Here is a 23058-nt window from a genome sequence, read left to right on the forward strand (position 1 = left end):
ACCAGAAGGCTGGCAGTTCAAACCCACCAGCCACTCCTCAGAAAGAAGGTTGGGCAATCTACTTCTGTAGTGATACTGCCTCAGAAACCCAAGGATGGGTTGCTATGAGTTGGGTCCGACTCGACGGCACATAACAACAATATGATTTACAATTTTCTTTCCACGGCTAAACCAGTCCATTCTATCTTGCAATTGTCTTGATTTTTTCACCATTTAGAAGTTCTATAAGTGCATTACCCCCCACCCCTTTTTTGGTTTGTCGTTGTCTTCATTTGCAAATTTGTGGCTCTCTTCCCTGTTTCCCATCTTTAAAGCTTATTTTACTTGGGATACTTTCATAACTGTGTTGATGTCTGGGTCATGTCATTATGTGTGTTAATGATCGGTTGTTGTTTGCTGTTGTTGGTTCTCTGTCCAAAGGACACCCATTAGAATTTCTTGTAAGGTTGGTTTGGTTTTAATAAATTCCCTTAGTTTATGCTTATCTGGAAATGCCCTACTTTTACCATCATATTTGCAGGACAGTTTTGCTGCATATATAATTCATGGTTGAAAATTTTTACCTTCATGGTTTTTATATATAGCATCCCATTACCTTCTTGCCTGCATGGTTTCTGCCCAGAAATCCAAGTTTAGTCTTATTACTTGCCCCTTGTAGGTAACTGCCTAAGGCATTTGAATGCTAACCAGAAGGCTGGCGGTTCAAACCCACCAGCCACTCCTCGGAAGGAAGATGGGGCAATCTACTTCCGTAGTGATACTGCCTTGGAAACCCAAGGACGGGTCGCTATGCGTCGGGTCTGACTCGACGGCACCCAGCAACAACAGCAACAACTCAGGTCCTAACACTTGTAAATATTCAAACTGTCTGTGCCATCAGGATAGCTGATAGTCTGCAGCTCCGTTTGTGTCATTATTCACTGTTTTCATTCAGGTTTTTCTGCTAGTTGGTATTTAAAGTGGTTTTGTATGCTTCATTTCAATGCTCAGGTCTCCAGGATTATCTTTTGTGTCTGTATCAACTGGTTTCTCTTTTTGTGTGTGTTGCATAGTGTGGTAGTTAAGTTTGTGTGTCAGCTTGGCTGGGCTTGGTTGAGTGGCTGGATGTAGAATTCCCCATGATGAGACTAGTAATCAACTCCATGGTGGAATCTACTGTGAGCAGCAGAGTAGCTGCCTTTGGGTCTGTGGTCTGCTTCCTATATATAAAGAAACAGCTTTGGGAATGGTTTCTCGCTTATAGAATGCTTCAACCCTCCATGTAGCTGTGTCGTTCTGCAGCCTGCCGTGTGGTTTGGTGACATTGGAACTGTGCCTTTTTACTTGTCAACCTTGGGCTTGTTGGCCTCAGCAGCCAGCAGCTGTCTGAGTGTAGAAATGCTTCTAGCTCCAGTGGGCCTGGAGCAGGAGGCAGAGCTGAAGCCCAAGGCTGAGGGGCTTTCACACAGCCCCTAGAGGCTGGCACTTCGAACTCAGACTTCTAACTTCCCGAACTGTAAGAGAATAAATAAACTCATGTTTGTTAAGGCCATTTCATTTGTGGTATATTCTTGTCAAGTGGCACTAGGTAACCAGAACATATAGGGTCTGTGTAGCTTGTTTGTCTCTTCTTCCAGCTTACTGTATGTCACCTTGACTTTTTTTTTACAATGGTGGACTAATACAGTATTTACATTGACTTATTTCACTCACTGTAATGTCCTCCAAATTCATCCATGTTATGTGGTGATTTGCAGATTCTACATTATTCTTTAGGGTTGCATATTATTCCATTGTATGTATGTACCACAGTTTATCCATTCCTCACTTGATAGACACTTGGGTTGTTTCCACCTCTTTGCTGTTGTGATTAGTCCTGTGGTAAATATGGGTGTGCATATATTTATTTGTGTCTTTTTTACTTCTTTAGGATACATACTGAGTAATGGAATTGCTAGGTCAAATGGTATTTCTATTTCTAATTTTTTAAGGAATTGACATACTGATTCCAACAATGGTTGTATCATTTTATAGTCCCACCAGCAGTGTATGAAAATCTCAGTCTCTTCGCATCCTTGCCAGTATTTGTTATTTTCTTTCTTGTGAACTTTGCTATTAATGCTGGGATGAGATGATATCTCATGGTTGTTTTCATAGCATTTCTCTAATGGCTAATGATTGCAAACATTTCTTTGTGTGTTTGTTGCCTGCCTAAATATCTTTGGTGAAGTGTCTGGCTTCTGCCCATTTTTCCAACTGTATTGTCTCTTTGATGTTGAGGTGTTGGAGTTTTCTATAAATTTCAGAGATAAATCCCTTGTCAGGTACGTCATTGTCAGATATTTTTTCCCATTCTTTGTGTTCTCTTTTTACTCTTTTGGGGACGTTTTTTTGATGTACATAAGAACTTAAGTTTTATAAGGTCCCAATCATCTAGTTTATCTTCTGCTGTTTGTGCATTTTTGGTTATGCTTTGTAGTCTATATATGCCATAAATGAGGGCCCTGAAGATTGGCCCTGTTTTTTCTTTGATGAACTTTGTAGTTTCAGGTTTTAAATTTAAATCTTTGATTCATTTGGAGTTAGTTATTATGTGTGATGGGCGGTATCAATCTTCTTGCATTTTTCTGCAAATGGATAACCAGTTTTGCTTTTTACCATTTGTGGGAGAGAGAGTATCTCTTCCCCATTTAATGGATTTCAGCCCTTTGTCAAAGATCAACTGACCATAGGTGAATACATCTGTTTCTGGGTTCTCAATTCTATTCCATTGGTCTATGTGTCTGTTGTTGTACCAGGCTGTTTTGACAACGGTGGCTGTATAGTAAGTTTTGTGATCTGGGAGTGTGATTCCTCCTACTTTGTTCCTCTTCTTCAGTACAAAAAAAACCCAAAAAAAAACAAAAAACCAAACTCACTGCTGTTGAGTTGATTCTGACTCATAGTGACCTCTCCATAGGTCCCTGAGGTGGTATGGAAGTAGATTGCCCAGTCTTCCTTCTGAGGAGTGGCTGATGGGTTTGAACCGTCAGCCTTCTGGTTAGCAGTCAAATGCTTTAGACACTATGCCACCAGAGTTCCCTTTTCTTCAGTAGTGCTTTGCTTATCTGGGGTCTCTTTCCTCTCCATTTAAAATTAGTGATTGACTTTTCCATGTCCTTAAAGAATTTTGATGGGATCTGGATTGGGATTGCATTGAATGTATAGATTGCTTTGGATAGTACTGACATTTTCACAATATTCACTCTTGCTATCCATGACCATGGTATGTTCTTCCATTTATGTACTCTCTTAGGGTTTCTTGAAGTCATGTTTTGTAGTTTTCTTTGAATGGGTCTTTTGTGTTCCTGGTTTGATTTATTCCCAACTATTTTATCTTTTTAGTAGGCATTGTAAATGGTATTGATTTCCTTTTCAGAGACCTCTTTGCTGATGTAGAGGAATGCAACTGATTTTTTTTTTTAAATTTTTATTGTGATTTGGGTGAAAATTTCCAGAGCAAATTCATTTTCCATACAGCAGTTCACATACACTGTCTCATGACGTTGACTGCAATTTCACACAATGCAACAGGTCCCCTCTCACTTCCTCCCCATAGTTAGCTCTTTCCTGTTTCCTTCCCTCTCATGCACTCCTGTCCCCTGAGCTGTCTCCCTGTGCATACACAGCCCTCTATTCTCCCATGATTGATCTTTCCAAGGAGTGTATCTACCTAATGTAAATGTTCAGCTCATGTGCCTGTCTTTTGTTTGGCTGGAAGCCACAGGAGTGTGTTTAGTTCTGGACCTGAAGGACATCTAGGGGCCATAGTCTAAGGGGTTCCATCAGGCTCTATCAGACCAGCAAACCTGGCCCCTGCCTTTTTTTTGTGTGTGTGGTTTTGAGTTTTGTTCCACATTGTTCTCTCACTCTATCCAGGATCACCTATATAGATCCCCTTCCGAGTGGTTGACAGTGGAATTCAACTAATTTTTGTATGTTGTTCTTGTATCCTGTCAGTATGCAAAATCTCACAATAAGTCCAGTAATTTTTTTGCTAAGTCTCTTGGGTTTTCTATATATTGGGTCATATTATCTGCAACTAGGGATATTTTTCCATCTTCTTTTGATGCTTCTTGCATTGTTCAATATTTTGCCCATAGAATCCTTCAGGATTGCAACTCAAGGCTTTAATATTTTCTTCTGGTCTTTCAGCTTGAGAAATGCCAAGTATATTCTTTCCTTTTGATTTTATAACTCCAGGTCTTTGGACATTTCATTATAATATTTTACTTTGTCTTCTTGTGGTGCCCATTGAAATCTTATGTTCAACTCTTTCACTTCATCTTTTTTCCATTTGCTTTAGCTACTCTTTGTTCCAGATCAAGTTTCAGAGTCTCTTCTAACATCCAGTTTGGTCTTTAATTCATTGCATGTCTTTTTAATGACCTTTTTGTTTCTTCATGTATGGTATCCTTGATGTCATCCAACAACTCCTGTGGCTTTGGTCATTAGTGTTGAGTGCATCAAATCTATAGTTCAGATAGTCTCTACGTTCAGGTAGGATATACTCAAAGTTGTACTTTGGCTCTTGTGGTTTTGTTTTAATATTCTTCAGCTTCAACTTCAGCTTGCATAGGATCAATTGATGGTCTTTTCTGCAGTTTCCCTTGACCTTGTTCTGACTGATGATATTGAGCTTCTCCATTGTCTCTTTCCACAGATATTGTTGATATGATTCTTGTGTATTCCATCCAGTTATATCCACGTGCATTTTATATTGTTGAAAAGTGGTATCTGCAATAAGTAATTCATTAGTCTTGCAAAATTCTATCATGTGATCTCCAGTATAGTTTTATATCGCCAACATCATATTTTCCAACAATTGATCCTCCTCCTTTGTTTCCAACTTTTGTGTTCTAATCACCAGTAATTATCAATACATCTTGATTGAATGTTTGGTCAATTTCAGAGTTCGGAAGTTGGTACTTATCTTCAATTTTTTCATCTTTGGCTTTAGTGGTTGGTGAGTAAATTTGAATAATAATTGTATTAACTGATTTTTCTTGTAGGCTGATGGATGTTGTCCTGTCATTGACACAATGTACTTTATGATAGATTATGAAATATTCTTTTTGACAATGAATGTGATGCCATTCCTGTGCAGTTTTTCATTCCTGGCATAGTTGACCCTATGTTTGTATGATTCACATGGCTAGTGCCTGTCCATTTCACCTCACTAATGCCTAGGATATTGATCTTTATGTGTTCCATTTCAGTTTTGATCACTTCCAGTTTTCTAAAATTCACGTTTTCTACATTCCATGACTCAGTTATTAATAGATGTTTGTAGCTATTTCTTCTCATTTTGAGTTGTCCCAGATCAGGAAGTGAAGATCTTGAAAGCTTTATTCTATCCACATCATTAAAGTCATCTCTACTTTGATAAGGAAGCTCTTACTCAGTTGTATTGTGAATACTTTGCAGCCTGAGGGGCTCATCTTCTGGTACTATATCTGGCAGTGTTCCATTGCTAGTTATAAAGGTTTCAGTAGCTTATTTTTTTCAGAGCTAAATCACTACTTCTGCTTGTTAGTATGTCTTAGTCTGGAAACTCTGCTGTAGTCTGCCCACTACAGGTGACCCTGCTGGTATTTGAAATACCAGTGGCATACTTTCCGGTATCACAGCAACATGCAAGTCAGCACAGTACAACAAACTGACAGATAAATGGTGGTGCATATTTGTATTTGGGAATATAAGTTATAAAATTTCTCCAAGGAATGAAAGTATGCTAAAATGGTATGGGAAATGGACAGACAAGTAGTGTGGTGGATGCTGCTGCAAGATCAAGTAAAGTAAAGACAGAATTATTGCTGAATTTAGCAATGAGATCATTGGTGATGTTGACCAATATCTTTTTTTGTGATTGACAGAGGTGCGAGCCTAATTAGGTTGAGTTTAAGAGTGAATGGAAGACAAGAGTTTTGAGACACAGGAGAAAATATGGGACAGTAGCAGAGAGGAAAGTGAGGTCAAGAATGCTTTATTTTTCTTTTGAAGTGGGAGAAATAACAGCATGTGTATGTGCCAGTGGTAGTGCTCCATTGCAGGAGAGGAAAACTTCCCCATGAGAATGGGAATTGCTAGAACTTCTTCCTCTTGTAGGCAAGAGGATGAGAACCAGTGCTCAGAAGCAGTGTCTGGCCTTGGCTGGGAGCTCACAGTTAGTTGGGACAGAAGGTATAGGTTATGGGGACATATGCAGGTAGGTGGCTACATTTGGTAGTATAGCTTGAAGAAATCTCAGTTTTCTAAAATTGAATTCTAAGATTTAACCTCATCATTGCCTCCTAATCAATATTGAAGATTATGTTAAGCAACTCTAAAAATCTGTTAGGAAAATAATAACATCATGATTTTGATAAGCTTCATTGGGAAATTAGGTTAATTTTAGTGATCCATTAAATTGGGGAAATGGGAGTAGGGTAGAGTGGGAAAGAGCATGTGATTTATGATATTTATTCCAGTTTGATAATAACTGACCACCACTGTCTGGGCTGCTCTGTTCCATACCCATACCTCTGAGCTAGCTCAGGAGGATGTCATAAACATTGAGAAAACCTACATGTGGGCTGGTAGTCAATGTTTCATACCTTTGGAGGCATTTAGGAGCTGTAACAATAATTACAACTTCAATGAATCAGGCACTGAATTGAGTTTTTCACATGCAGTAACTCTGGGAGTTAAATGCTATTTTTACTCTACCTGTAAGTTGACAGTGACATTAAACAATATGATAGAGCATACTTTTGACCTCAAGTCATTTTGACTCTAGAGTTCTAGATCCTAATACTGTACCATAGTGCAACATGGTGTAAAACTTCCTGCCATTGAGTCAGTTCTGTAGGTGATATATAACAGAGCATGGGGTTTGGAGTCAGAAAGACAGACAGGAGTCAGAGGAAAGACAGGAGTCAGAATCCTTGGTTTGTTCTTTTCTAGTGCTTTGACTTTGAGGAAGTTATTTAACTTCTTTGTGCCTCAGTTTCCAGATGTGCAAAATGGGAATAATCACCCATTGGTGTTGTGACTTTTAGGTACCATGAATGCAATTAACTAGTAAATTTTTTGACATGTTGGAGATGCATAACAAATTATGAATACGTTACAAGAGGCATATGTCCTTTGAATTTTACAACTTGCCCCATATGATATTTCATTCCTGAAATGGCCTCTGCCATGAGGAAGGTTGGCCCCAGAATAACTCATTTAGTAGAGAGTTTTTATTAATTTATGGTCAGACAGCTATCTTGTAGATTAATCTTGCATATCTGAGCAGAGGCTGAATAGAAAGGACCTCTCTGTGCTTGGCTCATGTATTTTAACTTTTCTTGGAATAAGTTTAATGTTTTTAGTTTATTATTTATATAATGATTTTTTCAAAATGTGGAAAATTAGATGTCAACATCTTATATTAGTTTATGTTCTAAATTCTAATAAAAATACTTCTATCATCATTACCTAAAATTACTTATTTATTTGAGTGCCCAGTTATACATCATGAATATATAAGGAAAATCAAGCTGACAGAGCCTGGAACTCACATGCAAAGACAAACTTGTTAAGCAGAGACAGTAGGATATCTACAGAGTAATATGAAGACGCTTACCTAAAATACGATTCAATGATAATCATACTCATGAAATACATGCCAAGAAAATATGTGCCAGAGGAGTTTGGTAGAGTTGTGTGAAACTGAGAGAGTTTTCTGTGCAACCAAAGAGTGAGCAAGATATCTTAGTAGCGCTTTGATCAGGACAAACAGAGCCCTGTGCCATTTCCAGTCTTGGTTTCTCCCCTTCTAGACTCTCATGGGGCCACACAGGTAGCTCAGAAACTTTCGGACTTGTACCTGTGGGGTTGTTTTGGGTAAGTCCCGACCCTAGTTCTTGGGAAGTAATCTGTCAAGAACTCTCCCCCTAGCCATTGAAGCATTTGTTTGCAGGATTTTAAGAGACTGGATCTCCAAAAGGGTGCCAGCCTGCTGACTTGGGGTGCCTCGAATTGTTTATAAAGGCTTTGTTGTTGTTGTTGTTATGTGCCGTCGAGTCAGCCCCGACTCATAGCGACCCCTCCTTGAGTTTCCGAGGCATTATCACTACGGAAGTAGGATTGCCCAACCTTCCTTCCAAGGAGTGGCTGGTGGGTTTGAACCGCCAGCCTTCTGGTTAGCAGTCAAGTGCCTTAGGCACTATGCTACCAGAGCTCCTTTGTAAAGGCTAGAGCCCCTAGAGCCCCTCAACACTTCCCTGGTGCCCTATACACCATAGCTTTTAGCAAATCCAATTGTGGACAACATTTTATAATAGGCCCCACCCCCACCCCATTTTGGTGTCTTTGGTGACTATAAATTGTTAAATATTTTTCCTTATTAGTACCACTGTTTATTAAAAAATACCAAATATTTAAAAATTCCTGCTTTTTCTTGGTAAGGGAGTGATGTGATAAAACTATCCTTTTACAAAGATTAATAGGAAAGAAGACAGTAAGATAGAGTGGGATGGAAAAGGTTTTATTCAGGAGCTATCTAGGCAGGAGGGAGCTCTGGTAGCATAGTGCCTAAGGCACTTGACTGCTAACCAGAAGGCTGGTGGTTCAAACCCACCAGCCACTCCTCGGAAGGAAGATGGGGCAATCTACTTCTGTAGTGATACTGCCTCGGAAACCCAAGGAGGGGTCTCTATGAGTTGGGTCCGACTTGACGGCACACAACAACAACATTTAGGTGGGAAGAATTGAAGACTTAGATTAGAAAAGCCACAAGAGAAGTAGGTAAAACCAAAAAGACATCTCCAAGGAAGAGTACCAAGACATCATAGATTGAATATAAAGAGTATTCTGGAATAATATGACGCCCACATGCTATAAGAAGGCCTGAAAAAGGGATTTTTTCCTGGCCAGCTTAATAGTAGCTACAATGCTAACTAAGTTACACTGCTACCAAGTGACTCATCTTCAGTTAGGTGTGTATGAACTACCTAAACATGGAGACAGTGCATTTTCTCCTGTGACATGGACTCTGCATTGTTGTAGTATCTCTTCTAATATCTGAAGCCAGAGTTGGGAACTTGAGGGGCATGATAAAAAGTCAAGGAATTTAAAACAAATGTGCATAAGAATTTTATTAGTAGATACATTATGAAGTATGGATTTTTCTTCTTCAGGTCATCGTGTTTCAAACATACACAAATCAAAGTCATGTACCCATTGAGGCAAAATATATCTTTCCTCTGGATGATAAGGCTGCTGTGTGTGGCTTTGAAGCTTTCATCAATGACAAGCATATAGTAGGACAGGTAAAGGAAGAAAATATATTGTGACTTCACTTTGTTTTTCCGTTTACCTAAAACTTCGTTATCTGAGTCTCCATAGCAGTGAGGTTGAGCCACAACCTAGTTGTAAAGCAAAGGTATTTTTGTACTTACACAATTAGTCTCCAGTCAGATATCCTCCCTGATTACCTCTTTATATCCCTGTTCATCCAGGCTTTGTTGGTCAGTGTCTGGCAAATTTTATGCCTAGGCAATTCAGAGAAGAATGACTTCAATATCAAAAGTTTAAGAGGTACATTGGATAACTGGTGAAGCCCTTATTTACTTTTGCAAAAACTGATTCTCTTGAACCTGCTGTAAAGTTTAAACTGAAGTGAATTTAGAAAAATTATACCAAAAGAAATAAGTTGATTTATTCTTTGTTTATTCTAAACATTAGCCCCTAATTGTAATAACAATCTGTATTTTGTTAGATTTAAGATAAAATAAACTTAATTTAGTATTTTTTGTTCAAAATAAAGTCTCATTCAAACTTTTTTCCACTTTATAAATTCAAATATTTTGTTTCTAGTTTTAAGAGAATTTTCTTTAATTGTCCTTTTGGGTTTAAATTATTGATGATCACTTTCCATAAGCTTCCAGTTTGCTTAGACCCAGTATTAGTTTTTTGTTTTTGCCTAGGTTTCAGTAAACATGATGAAGTTTTCCTAATTAAAGTCTGAAGTCACCATATTATGACGGATGTAAGAACTATTTTTTCCAGGTTAAAGAGAAGGAAGAAGCCCATCGAGAATACCGGGAAGCCATTAGTCAAGGCCATGGTGCTTACTTGATGGATCAGGATGCACCGGTATGACTTGATGTTCATCTGCTAGCTTAGTACATTTATTAGAAATGAAAAAGGGGTTGAAAATGATTTGAAATATGAAATTCATACTATAAATCAAGATAACTTATAGTATTTAGGGCCTTGGAGTTTCATTTACTTTTGGCAGGGGGAGGGCAAGCTGGTCAGACCCATGTGACTTGTCTAAATAAAGAAGGAAATGGTATAAATATTACCACACAAATAAGCACTATTTCTTAATTGGTAACTGAGTTTCCCAGAAATAACAACAAAAAGGAAACATTTGGGTTGTTAATTATCACCTTTTAATAAAAGAGTGTAATGTATTTACAGGATAAATTTACCTAGAATTAAGCTCACCTAAAATTTTACTCACTTTTCACCAAATAATAACTTAGGAACACATTGGTGCAGGGTATTGACATAGGGCCAGATTCTTTCCTTTCTTCTTAATAGCTTTAAGCTCAGAAATAATACCACTCATCTGTTCTTTCTTCCTTAATCATTTCTAATACTAACCCATCTCTTGAACTCTTTATCCTGTCTATTCCTAGTCCTTGCTTCATCAGCTATTTCCTTTAGTGTTTCCAACTTCTCTCTTACTACTTGCTTTTTATCCCTGACCTCTCTAGCCTGAAAAATAAAGCAAGGCCTTCCTTTACCTCAAAACAAACCCATTTCAACACAAAACTTACCCATTTTCTTATTAATTTACTTCTCAGTGTGTTGCAGTGACTCCCCACATCAGGCTACTGAAAGGCTCCCAGTAAGGTATCTTGTTTCCAAAGTGTCAAAACAACAGTTTTTCTGTGACATTCTAGATGACCCTACTGCAGTTTTGACTCTGTTGACTAGCCCTTTCTTCAGTTCAGCAGTTGAACTAACATTAATACCTATACCAGATGCTAGTGACTTAGAAATAATATGTAATCCCACATGGAACTCACAGTGCAGTACGGAAAGCAAACTAAACAAAGAGTGTGATATGTGACAGAGTATTAAAGACATGTACTGAATGTAATAGTGGCACAGTAAGGCACCACCAGACAAGTGAGATGTAATAGTCATAGGACCCTTCCTAGAGAACAAGATACTTGAGCAGTCTTAAAAAATGAATAGGAACTTCTTCGGTAAACTAAGAGGTGGACTCTGGTTGGTGCAAGTGGTTAAGTCCTCAACTACTAATGGAAAGGTTGGCAATTGGAACCCACTCAGAGGCACCTTGGAAGACAGTCCTGGTGATCAGTTTCTGAAAGGTCACAGCCTTGAAAAACAAATAAATAAATAAACAAATTAAAAAAAAAAAAAAAAAACCGATGGAGCAGGTCTATTTTGTACATATGAGGTCGCTTTGAGTCAGCATCAACTTGATGGCAACTCAACAACAAATTCACAGACGGTAAGTAACCTGAAATAGCACATTTCATTGGGAGTGTCAGTATTTTGTCCTGTCTGGAGTGATATGGATAAGATTTGTCTTTGAGAAAGAACACTCAGATGGCAATGAGAAGGTTGGAGTGGCCTATGAGTTGTCAGGGAGACTAAGTGACTCTTATGGTAATCTAGGCAAGAGGTATAATGAGGGGCTGAACTAAAATAGTGACAGTGGGAATGGAGAAGATGCAACTTGTGAAAGATCTTAGAGAGGTAGAATGTACAGAATTGGTTAAAGATGGGAGGATGTGGGCGTGCCAAGAGAATGGAGTATGAATGGCTCTTGGTCAAGTCTGGCTTGGATGACTAGAGGCTGTTTGCCATCAATGAAGTCATGGATTTGAGAAGAGTAGAGTCTTTGTGAATATGGGGATACTGCAAGTGGGAGGAGAAAGTGAGTTTGAGAAATTGCTGGGACATCTTGTGCATGTGTCCCTGAGGTAGCTGGATATGTATTTGGGAGTTCAGGGGTGAGGTATGTACTGGAGGTGGAAATCTGTATATCATCGTTGGAGTCTCTGAGATGGCATTGTGACAGGGGCTAGGTATTATAACAGAGATTAGGTAACAGAGATTGGATGTAGTCCTGAAACACCTAGCTTTAAGTTTGGGTGGTAGAAGGGGAAAGGAAAAAGTATCTGAACTGCCATTATCTAGGGAAAAGTTCCCTAACACAATGTTATCATTTCCTAAGTCTAATTGAGTGTGAAATTATATACTTGTTTTTCTATCAAGATTCCTTGAGTTAAGGCACAGTAATGAGTCCCAAGTCTAAATTACTAAATCAAATTTATATTGCCCCACTTTTGATATATATATATATATATATATATAAAATCATTCATTAATCTGACTTTTTGAAATCAGGTGAAAGGAACAAGGTAGAATATTTATCAAATCTGTAATTGAAAATGAAAATACAAAAAATAAAAAAACAAATTAAGTACTTTTTGTAAAACTGATCTCATTACCTTCCCCTCCAAACTTTCTTTCTGTGTTCCTTGTCTCTGTCATCCTTCATGTCTCTTTTTCCTCTCCTCCATTTCCTATTAAATTAGCCATCTGAATTTTCATGTTTATTACATCCATGGAATGTGTCCTATGCCACAACCTATTCTATAGCCATTAAATAACTTTAGACCTATTGGTTATTCCTTTGACTCATTAATGCGGAGTAGTAGGCTTCCAAGTTCTTCAGTCCTATCCTGTGTTACTACTTTCTTCCATGTCATATCTTAATAAGCCTGAGTTATTTGTGTTTCCTGAAAATACAATGACACTCCATTTGTTTGCTTAATTTTTTTAAATATCATTTTAAAATTTTTAGCTCCAGTATCCTTTCATCTAAGAGAAAACTAAAGCTTTTCCTGCCATTCCTCAGGAAAGTTAGGTGCCTTTGTTTTATGCTTCCAATACAAACTTGTATGTGTCTGTGTCATAACTCTTACACTGTTTAGGAAGATAGAGGTTTAGCTTGTAATCCCCAGTACTTAAGCAGGGAAGTAACAGAAAAGGATAGATAAAAGAGTTAGTGGGAAAATAAAGAGAAAACTATGGTGCCAAAACCAAGACTGGAGAGAGTGCTTCAGGTAGGGTTACTTATAGCCTCCTAATTGCCAGATTAAATAGCAGTGTTTCTGAGACCAAATTTTTTTGAGAAGTTGACCATTTTCTTCTTCCTAAAACATCTAGACTGACTTATTTATCACTGTTGTTGTTGTTGTTATGTGCTGTTCAGTTGGACCCGACTCATAGTGACCCCTCCTTGGGTTTCTGAGGCAGTATCACTATGGAAGTAGATCGCCCAGCCAACCTTCCGAGGAGTGGCTTGGGGGGTTTGAACCGTCAGCCTTCTGGTTAGTAGTCAAGTGCCTTAGGCACTATGCTACCAGAGCTCTTACCCTTACACTATTAAATTCAATCTGACAGTCTCCGTCTTTTAATTAGGTTGTTTTTGTTTAGACCATAGGAGCACTGGTAGCGTAGTGCCTAAGGCACATGACTGCTAATCACACAAATAAGTTCAAACCCACTAGCCACTCCTTGGAAGGAAGGTTGGGCAATCTACTTCCATAGTGATGTTGTTTTTGTTGTTAGGTGCCATTGAGTCATTTCCGACTCATAGCGACCCCATGCACAGTAGACTGAAACACTGCCTGATCCCATGCCAGCTCCATGGTCCCTGCTATACTTGAGCCCATCATCACAGCCACTGTGTCAATCCATCTCGTTGAAGGCCTCCCCCTCTTTCGTTTATCCTCCATCCTACCAAGCATGACATCCTTCTCCAAGGAATGGTTCCTTCTGACAACATGACCAAAATAGGTGAGACGAAGTCTGGCCTTTCTCGCTTCCAAGGAGCATTTCGGCTGCACTTCCTCCAGGACAGATGTGTTAGTTCTTTTAACAGTCCATGGTACTTACAGCATTCTTTGCCAGCACCACAACTCAAAAGCATCAACTCTTCTTCGGTCTTCCTTATTCATTGTCCAGCTCTCACATGCATACGAGGTGATTTTACATATCATGGCTTCTGTCAGGTGCATGTTAATCCTCAAGGAGACATCCTTGCTCCTCAGCACTTGAAACAGTTCCTTTGCAATTGACTTTCCCAGTGCCACACGTCATCTAATCTCCTGACTGCTGCTTCCATTGGCATCGATTGTAGAACCAAGCAATGTGAATTCTTTGACAACCTCAGTCTTCTCTCCATTTATTATGATGCTGCTTATTGGTCCAGTTGTGAGGATTTTTGTTTTCTTTATATTAAGATGTAATCCATACTGCAGACTGTGTTCTTCAACCTTAATCAGTAAGTGCCTCAAGTCATCCTCACTTTCAGCAAGCAAAGTTGTATCGTGTGCATATCTCAGGTTGTTAATGATTCCTCCTCCAATCCTGATGCCACGTTTTCCTTCATATAGTCCAGCTTCTCGGTTTATTTGCTCAGAATATAGATTGAATAAGTGTGGGGAAAGGATACAACCCTGACGCACTCCCTTCTTGATTTTAAACCATGTAGTGTCCCCTTGTTCCATTCGAACGACAGCCTCCTGGTGAAAGTAGGTGAAGTTCTTCATGAGTACAATCAAGTGTTCAGGAATTCCATTCTTCTCAATGTTATCCATAATTTGTCATGATCCACACAATCAAATGCCTTTGCATAGTCAATAAAACACAAGTAAACATCTTTCTGGTATTCTTTGCCTTGAGCCAAGATCCATCTGACATCAGCTATGATATCCCTTGTTCCATGTCCTCTTCTGAATCCATCTTCCACCTCTGGAAGTTCTCTGTCAATATACTTCTGCAACCGTTTTTGAATTATCTTCAGTAAGATCTTACTTGCATGAGATATTAGTGATATTGTTTTATAATTTCCACGATCTGTGGGAATTATATCCATAATGATACTGCCTCGGAAACCCAAGGAGGGGTCGCTATGAGTCGGGTCCGACTCGATGGCACATAATAACAACAACATGTTTAGACCATTTACAGTTAATGTAATTACTGATATGATCTGATTAATAGTTACCTTCTTGCTAATGGTTTTCTATTTTTCTTATTATTTATTATTTTTTTGGTTTCCTTTTCTTGTATTGAACTTTTTTTTCAATGATTCCATTTTATCTCCATTATTGGCATATTTATTACATCTCTTAAAAATCTTTGGTGGTTGGTCTATAGCTGCCCTTTACAATATGGTAGCCACTAGACATATGTGAATATTTAAATTTAATTAAATAAAATTAAATATTTACATATGGCTATTGGCTAACTTATTGGATAGCAAACCTTTTGTTTTATCATTTCAGTGGTCTATTGGTCAACACTGCTTTAGGGTTTACTATATACAACTTTTGAGCCCCTCACATTGGAAGGAACTCAAAATACAACTGGGAGAAAGCTGTGTCCTCAAAGTAGAATTGACCTTAATGATATGGGTGGAATAAAAGCTTTTGGGACCTACATTTGCTGATGAGGCACCAACAAAATGGAAAGAAACAGCTGTAAACATTCATTAATAATCAGAATATGGAATGTACAAAGGATGAATGTAGGGAAATTGGAAGTTTTCAGTAATTAAATGGAATGCATAAAGATAGTACCCCTAGGCATTAGGGAGCTGAAATGGATTGGTATTAGCCATTTTGAATCAGACAGTTGTATGGTGTGCTATGCTGGGAATGCCAATTTGAAGAGAAATGGTGTCACACTCATCATCAAAAAGAACATTTCAATATCTATCCTGAAGTACAATACTGTCATTTATAGAATAATACCCATATGGCTATAAAGAAGACCAGTTAAACCAAACTCACTGCCATTGAGTGGATTCTGACTCATAGGGATCCCCTTTGGCTTTCCAAGGGGGTAAATATTTATGGAAGTAGATTGCCCAGTCTTCCTTCTGCAGAGTGGTGGGTGGGTTTGAACTGCCAGCCTTCCGGTTAGCAGTCAAATGCCTTAGGCACTATGCCACTAGAGATCCTAATACTACTATTACTCGAATCTATGCACCAACCACTAAAGCCAAAGATGAATAAATTGAAGATATTTACCAACTTCTGCAGTCTGTAATCAGCCAAACATGCAATCAAGATTGCTTATGATTGGAATGCAAAAGGTAGAAATGAAGAATTAACAATAGTTGGACAATGTGGCCTTGGTGATAGAAATGACTTGGGAGATCAGCATTTTGCAAGACCAATGACTTATTCATTGCTAATATGTTTCTTCGGCAACATAAATGGGGCTATATATGTGTACCTTGCCAGATGGAATACACAGAAATCAGATTGATTACCTCTGTGGAAAGAGGAGATGTAGAAGCTCAGTATCTCCTGTGAAAGCAAGACCAGGAGCTGATTGTGGAACAGACCACCAACTGCTCATATGCAGGTTCAACTTGAAGCTGAAAAAAATTAAAACTAAGTCCATGAGAGCCAAAACATGACCTTGATTATATCTCATCTGAATTTAGAAACCATCTGAAGAATAGATTTGATGCATTGAACATCAGTGACCAAAACCCAGACGAATTGTAGAATGACATCAAGATGACAACAAAGAAACAGTCATTAAAAAGGCAAGAGAGGAAGAAAAGACCAAAATGGATGTCTGAAGACTGTCTGAAACTTGCTCTTGAATGCAGGATAGCTAAAGCAAGTGGAGGAAATGACAAGGTAAAAGAACTGAATATTTTGAAGGGTACCTTGAGAAGACAACATAAAGTACTGTAATGAAATGTGCAAAGACCTGGAGTTAGAAAACCCAAAAGGAAGAACACAGTCAGCATTTATCAATCTGAAAGAACTGAAGAAAACATGCAAGCCTTGAGTTGCAATATTGAAGGATTCTGTGGGCAAATATTGGGAGCTCTGGTGGCATAGTGCCTAAGGCATGTGACTGCTATCTGGAAGCCTGGTGGTTCAAATCCATCAGCCACTCCTCAGCAGGAACATTGGGCAATCTACTTCCATAGAGATACTGCCTTGGAAACCCAAAGAGGGGTTGCTATGAGTCAGATCTGATGGGCAAATATGAATGATGCAGGAAACCTCAAAAGAGGATGGAATACACAGAGTCACTGTAAACAGAAAGAGTTGGTTGATGTTCATTTGTTTCAGAAGGTTGCATATGATCAAGAACCACTAGTATTTAAGGAAGAAGTCAAAGCTGCACTAAAGGAAGTGGCAAAGAGCAAGGCTCCAGGAGTTGATGGAATACCCATGTTCCAACAAACGGATGCTGTGCTGGAGGCACTTGGCCACTTATGCCAAGAAATTTGGAAGACAACTATCTGGCCAACTGACTGGAGGAGACCAATGTTTGTGCTCATTCCAAAGAAAGGTGATTCAACAGAATATGGGAATTATTGAATATCTTTAATATCACATGCAAGATTTTGCTGAGAATAATTTAAAAATAGTTGCTCCAGTTTATTGACAGGGAACTTCCAGAAATTTAAGCTGGATTCAGAAGAGGATGTGGAATGAGGGATATTATTGCTGATGTGAGATGGATCTTGGCTGAAAGCAAGCAATACCAGAAAGATGTTTACCTGTTGACTATGCAAAGACACTTGATTGTGTGGCTCGTAATGAATTATGGATAAAATTGAAAATAATGGGAATTCCAGAACACTTAACTGTGCTCATGAGGAACCTGTACATAGACCAGGAGGCTGTTGTTTGAACAGAACAAGGGGATACTGCATGGTTTTAAATCAGTAAGGGTGTGCATCAAGATTGTATCCTTTCCCCATACTTAGTCAATCTGTATGCTGAGTAAATAGTTTGAGAAACTGGACTATATGAAAAAGAATGCAGCATCAGGGTTGGAGGAAAACTCATTAACAGCCTGCAATATGCAGACAACACAACCATGTTTGCTGAAAGTAAAGATGACTTGAAGCACTTACTGATGAAGATTGTAGACTACAGCCTTCAGTATGGATTACACCCCAACATAAAGTAAACAAACATTTTTACAACTCGACCAACAAGCAACATCATAATAAATTGAGAAAAGATTGGAGTTGTCAGAGATTTTATTTTTCTTGGATCTACAATCAACACTCAAGGAAACAGCAGTCAAGAAACCAGACATTGAATTGCACTGAGCAAATCTGCTGCGAAAGACCTCTTTAAAGTGTTGAGAGAGGCAAAGATGTCATTTTAAAGACTAAGGTGCACCTGATGGAAGCCATGGTGTTTTCTATCACCTCAAATGCATGTGAAAGCTGGAAAATGAATACGAAAGTCCAGAGAAGAGTTGATGCCTTTGAATTATGGTGTTTGTGAAGAATACTGAAAATACCATGAACTGCTAGAGGAACAAACCAATCTGTCCTGGAAGAAGTGCTCCTTAGAGGTGAGAATGGCCAGACTTCGTCTCACCTACTTTGGTCATTTTGTCAGAAGGAACCATTCCCTGGAGAAGGCTATAATACTTGGTAAAGTACTGGGTGGGGTAAGTGGTCAGTGACAAAGGGGAAGACCCTCAGTGAGATGGACTGACACAGTGCCTATAAGGATGCTCTGATGTGTAGCAAAGATTGTGAGCATGGAGCATGACTGGGCAGTGTTATGTTCTCTGGTACACAGGGCTCATGTGAGTTGGAGGTGACTTGATGGCACCTAACAACAACAATATGAATATTGTAGCATCCAAAAACAAAAGCCAAACTCTGCCTCATTTTTTCTACTCCAGAGTAGCTTGTGGGAGAACTGCTAACCTTTTGGTTAATAGCTAAATGCTTTTACCACTATGCCATTGGGGTGTGTAAAATATATCCAGCCTTTTTTTTCTGCCGTATATGATAAGGACATTGCCTTTTTATACAGTACTTAGCCATTTACAGAAAAACTACTCTGACTTGGCAGCCACTGGTTGAGCTAGTGCTGAGTGTCATGGGAGTCAGGAGGCTGTCTTGGAGCATTGCACAGGAAAAAGCCCTTGTGTGGGGACAGCTGCTGGGCCACAATACCCAGTCAGGCCAGAGTTCAGCTTTAGGGGCCACCTTCTTCAGCCTCCTGTAAAAGTCACCCCCCCCCCAACTGGTGAATGACCCCAGGGCTCCCTTTTAGTACTAACAATGCTTTGTTTTGTAGGTTCTATTACCATGTCCTGAGGAAGAATTTAGTAGATTATAACTCAAGTACTTCATTAATAGGATCTCTGGTAGTGTAGTGCCTGAGACATTTGACTGCTAACCAGAAGGCTAGGGGTTCAAACCCACCAGACACTCCTTGAGAGGAATGTCAGGCAATCTACTTCGTAGTGATACCGCCTCGGAAGCCCAGGGAGGGGTCTCTATGAGTTAGATCCGACTCGATGGAAGTGAGTTTGTTGTTTGTTTTAGTTTATTAATTGTTGTTGTTATGTGCCATCGAGTTGAACCCGACTCATAGCAACCCCTCCTTGGGTTTCTGAGGCAGTATCACGACAGAAGTACATTGCCCCATTAGTTCGTTACTATGAGGGGTTAATGTGCATCAAATGGATGTGATAATATACATTTAAATGCATTTTATTGAAATATAATTTATGTACACTGAAATACACAGAATTAAAGTGACATGGGTCAGTGCTTTTTTTTTTTTTTTTGCAATGTTCTCTCCTTTGCCCTCCCACACCTGGCAACCAACAAAGAAAGTTTCCCTCCATATATAAACCTTTCCTTGACCCCCCACAACAATGAACTAAAACTATATTTGTCCTTCTGTGATTGACTTATTTTACTCAGAATAATATCCTCCAAGTTCATCCATGTTATGCATGTTTTTGCAGACTCTACATTATTGTTTAGTGTTGCATAGCATTGTATGTACCATAGTTTGGTCATCCATTCTTACATTGATGGGCATATAGGTTGTTTCCATCTTTTTGTTATTGTGAATAGTGCTGCAATGAACATGGGTGTGTATATATCTGTTCCTGTCCTGGCTCTCATCCCTCTAGGATATATCCCAGTAGTGGGATTGTTGGGTCAAATGTTATCTCCTATTCCAGATTTCTAAGGAATTGCTATACTGCTTTCCACAGTGGTTGTATCACTTCACAGTCCCATCAGCAGTGTATGAGAGTCCCAATCTCTCCACATCCCTGCCAGCATTTGAACTTTGCCATCAGTGCTGGGGTGCTATGGAATCTCATTGTTGTTTTGATTTGCATCTCTCTGATGGCCAGTGATCGTGAGTATCTCTTCATGTATTTGCTAGCCACCTGAATATCCTCCTTGCTGAAGTATCTATTCATGTCTTCTGCCCATTTTTCAATTGGATTTTTAATTCCTTTGCTGTCGAGGCACTGGAGTTTTCTATAAACCTTAGAGATAAGTCCCTTGGCAGATAAATAATTATCAGCAAATATGGATTTGTTGCTGTCATTTTTGTTACGTGCTTTTTTGTGGTATTGATTTCTTTATTCCATATAATTTTCTATGCTGAGCTCATTTTGTTTATGAATTGTGTTATCATTTCCTTTGTTGCTATTATTTTAGTATTTGCTAAATATTTGTGCTGGTCCTCTTTTTTATTTTGATGTGGAGGTGTATCATTTTTCTTTGAGGTTACCCTGTGCTTTATAGTTTTCTTCCCAAGTTCAGAAAAGTCCATTCTATCTGGTAGTTGTCTTGACTTCCCTAGTGTGTTAGACTGGGTTCTCTGGAGAAACAAAACCAGTAAAGCTTACATATATAGAGAAAAAGAAAGTTATCTTAGCAAAATGGCTGACACACTTATAGAAGCTGGCAAGTCCAAAGTTCTTGGATCAAATGTCAAGCTTTTCCCGACTCATGCAGCTGCAGAGGCTTTGGCGCTCAAGGTTGGCAGGCAGTATGCTGGCCGTTGACTCTAGCGAATGACGAATTCAAGATCTCCAGGCTGAGTGGTGGGTTGTTCACTCACGGACAGTTGTAAGCAGCACAACAGAATCCCGATCCACAGAAGAATGTCTCTTTTCCCAGAGTGTCCATAAATATACTGGAAGCAGGCCACACCCCTAGGGAAACTCCCTTTCAATGGATTGGCTGCCCAAAACATACATGTCTGATCCCATCATTGGAGAAACCCACATCACAATTGCTTAAACCACACAGAATTGTGCTCCAGGCAAGTTGACCCACAGCTCCAACTATCACACCTACCATCTAGATGTTCTGTAATGACACAGATTTTTTCCCCTTTTTGGCTTGTTGTTGTTGTTGATGTTATGTGCCCTCGAGTCAGCCCTGACTCATAGCGACCCCTCCTTGGGTTTCCGAGGCAGTATCACTACGGAAGTAGGATTGCCTAACCTTCCTTCCGAGGAGTGGCTGGTGGGTTTGAACCGCCAGCCTTCTGGTTAGCAGTCAAGTGCCTTAGCTACTATGCTACCAGAGCTCCCTTTTGGCTTGTAGTTGTCCTCATTTGTCAATTGATGTCTCTGGTTCCCTGTTTACAGTCTTGTAGGCTTATTTACTTTGTATACTTCCATAGCTGGGTTGGTTTCTGGGTTATATCATCATGTGTTAATGGTCATTGTTATTGCTTCTCTGTCCAAGGGGCTCCCTTTAGCATCTCTTCTAAGGTTGATCTGGTTTTAATAAATCTCCTTCATTTCTGCTTATCTACAAATGTCCTAATTTCCCCCATCATATTTGAGGGATAATTTTGTTTGGTACATAATTCTTGGTTGGAATTTTTTCTTTTTCACGGTTTTATATGTACCATCCCATTGTCTTCTCTTCTGCATGGTTTCTGCTGAGAAATCTGAGCTTAGTCTTCTTGGTTGCCCCTTGTAGGTAACTTTTTGTTTCTCCTGTGCTGCTTTGAGGATTCTTTATTTGTCTTTGGTTTTGGTGAGTTTGCTGATGATATTTCTTGGTGATTTTCTTTTGGGTTCTGTCCTGTTTTGGGTTCGTTGGACTTCCTGAATGGATATATTCTTATCTTTCATCCTACCAGAAAAATTCTGTTCCAACAAATCTTCTACAATTTTCTCTGTGGTTTTATTTGTCTCTTCCTGTTCTGGAATTCCGATTACATGTAGGTTGTTCCTTTTTATGGTATCCCACATGAACCTTAAGCTTTTTTCATTTTGTTTTGATCTTTTTTTTTTCTGATTGATCCCTTTCCAAAGAAGTATTGAGGTACTTGCCTTCAATCTTACTAATTCTCTCTTCAAGTGATTCAATTCTAATCCTTTGCCCATCTTATCTATTTTTGAAAATTTAATATTAATCTTCTGGATTTCTGTGCATAGATTTTGTATCATTTCTAATTTTTCATTGATTTTGTCATTTTGTTGTATTGTCTTTCAGAATTTTTCTAGGGTTTTCTCTGTGTTTTCCTTGATCTGCCTCTCAATTTGTTGAAAATACCTAAATATAATTCTTTTGAATTCCTTATGAGGGAGTTCCAGTGCTGCATCTTCCTCAGGGATGTGTTTTGGGTCTGTATCCTGCCTTGTTTCTCCTGCTTTATCTTGCTTCTTTGTGTGGACTGTGGTGCTCTGTTGTTTCTGAGGCATTGTGACATTTTAGTGTTTATATTTAATTGGTGATTTTATGTTGGAGTGACTTGCCCACGATTTTCATTTTCTTTGTTTTGATTTTATGTTATCTATGTAAGCAGGGTATTGTGCTGTGCTCCTCTGTTCACTAGTTAACAGCACTTATACACTCACCACATGTCTCCTTTTTTGTTGTCAGCCTCTCATATGTCCCTGTCGACCATGGCAAACAGAGCCTATTCTTAGGTCCCTGTAATCCGAATGACAATGCTATGACTTTAAAATCCAAATGGCCACCACTTATAAACATTCAAAATGGCTGTACCCTTGCTCACTTTAAATATTCAAAATGGCTGCCACATGTAAACAAATGCCTGCACTGTCCAGAGTGCGGAATGTCTACAACTCAGGTTGTCTTCCTCCTTGCTGTTTCTCTTCCTAGTCATAGGCCTCCAGAGCAGTTGTCCCTGTAGCCCTTGGTGA

General features: G+C 39.0%; 1 protein-coding gene across 1 annotated transcript in view; it reads left to right on the forward strand.

Annotated features, from left to right (window-relative positions):
- The window catches only part of PARP4 (poly(ADP-ribose) polymerase family member 4), a 278765-nt gene that overhangs the window by 139870 nt on the left and 115837 nt on the right, over window positions 1–23058 (forward strand). Inside the window, exons 15-16 of the mRNA XM_007955975.1 lie at window positions 9186–9317; window positions 10057–10143. Of these exons, the coding sequence (XP_007954166.1) occupies window positions 9186–9317; window positions 10057–10143 (219 nt within the window). The remainder of the gene's footprint in view (window positions 1–9185; window positions 9318–10056; window positions 10144–23058) is intronic.

The sequence above is a fragment of the Orycteropus afer genome, unplaced genomic scaffold (genome assembly GCF_000298275.1).
Source record: "Orycteropus afer afer isolate SDZICR_OR568_19922 unplaced genomic scaffold, OryAfe1.0 scaffold00561, whole genome shotgun sequence".
NCBI classification, from domain to species: Eukaryota; Metazoa; Chordata; class Mammalia; order Tubulidentata; family Orycteropodidae; genus Orycteropus; species Orycteropus afer.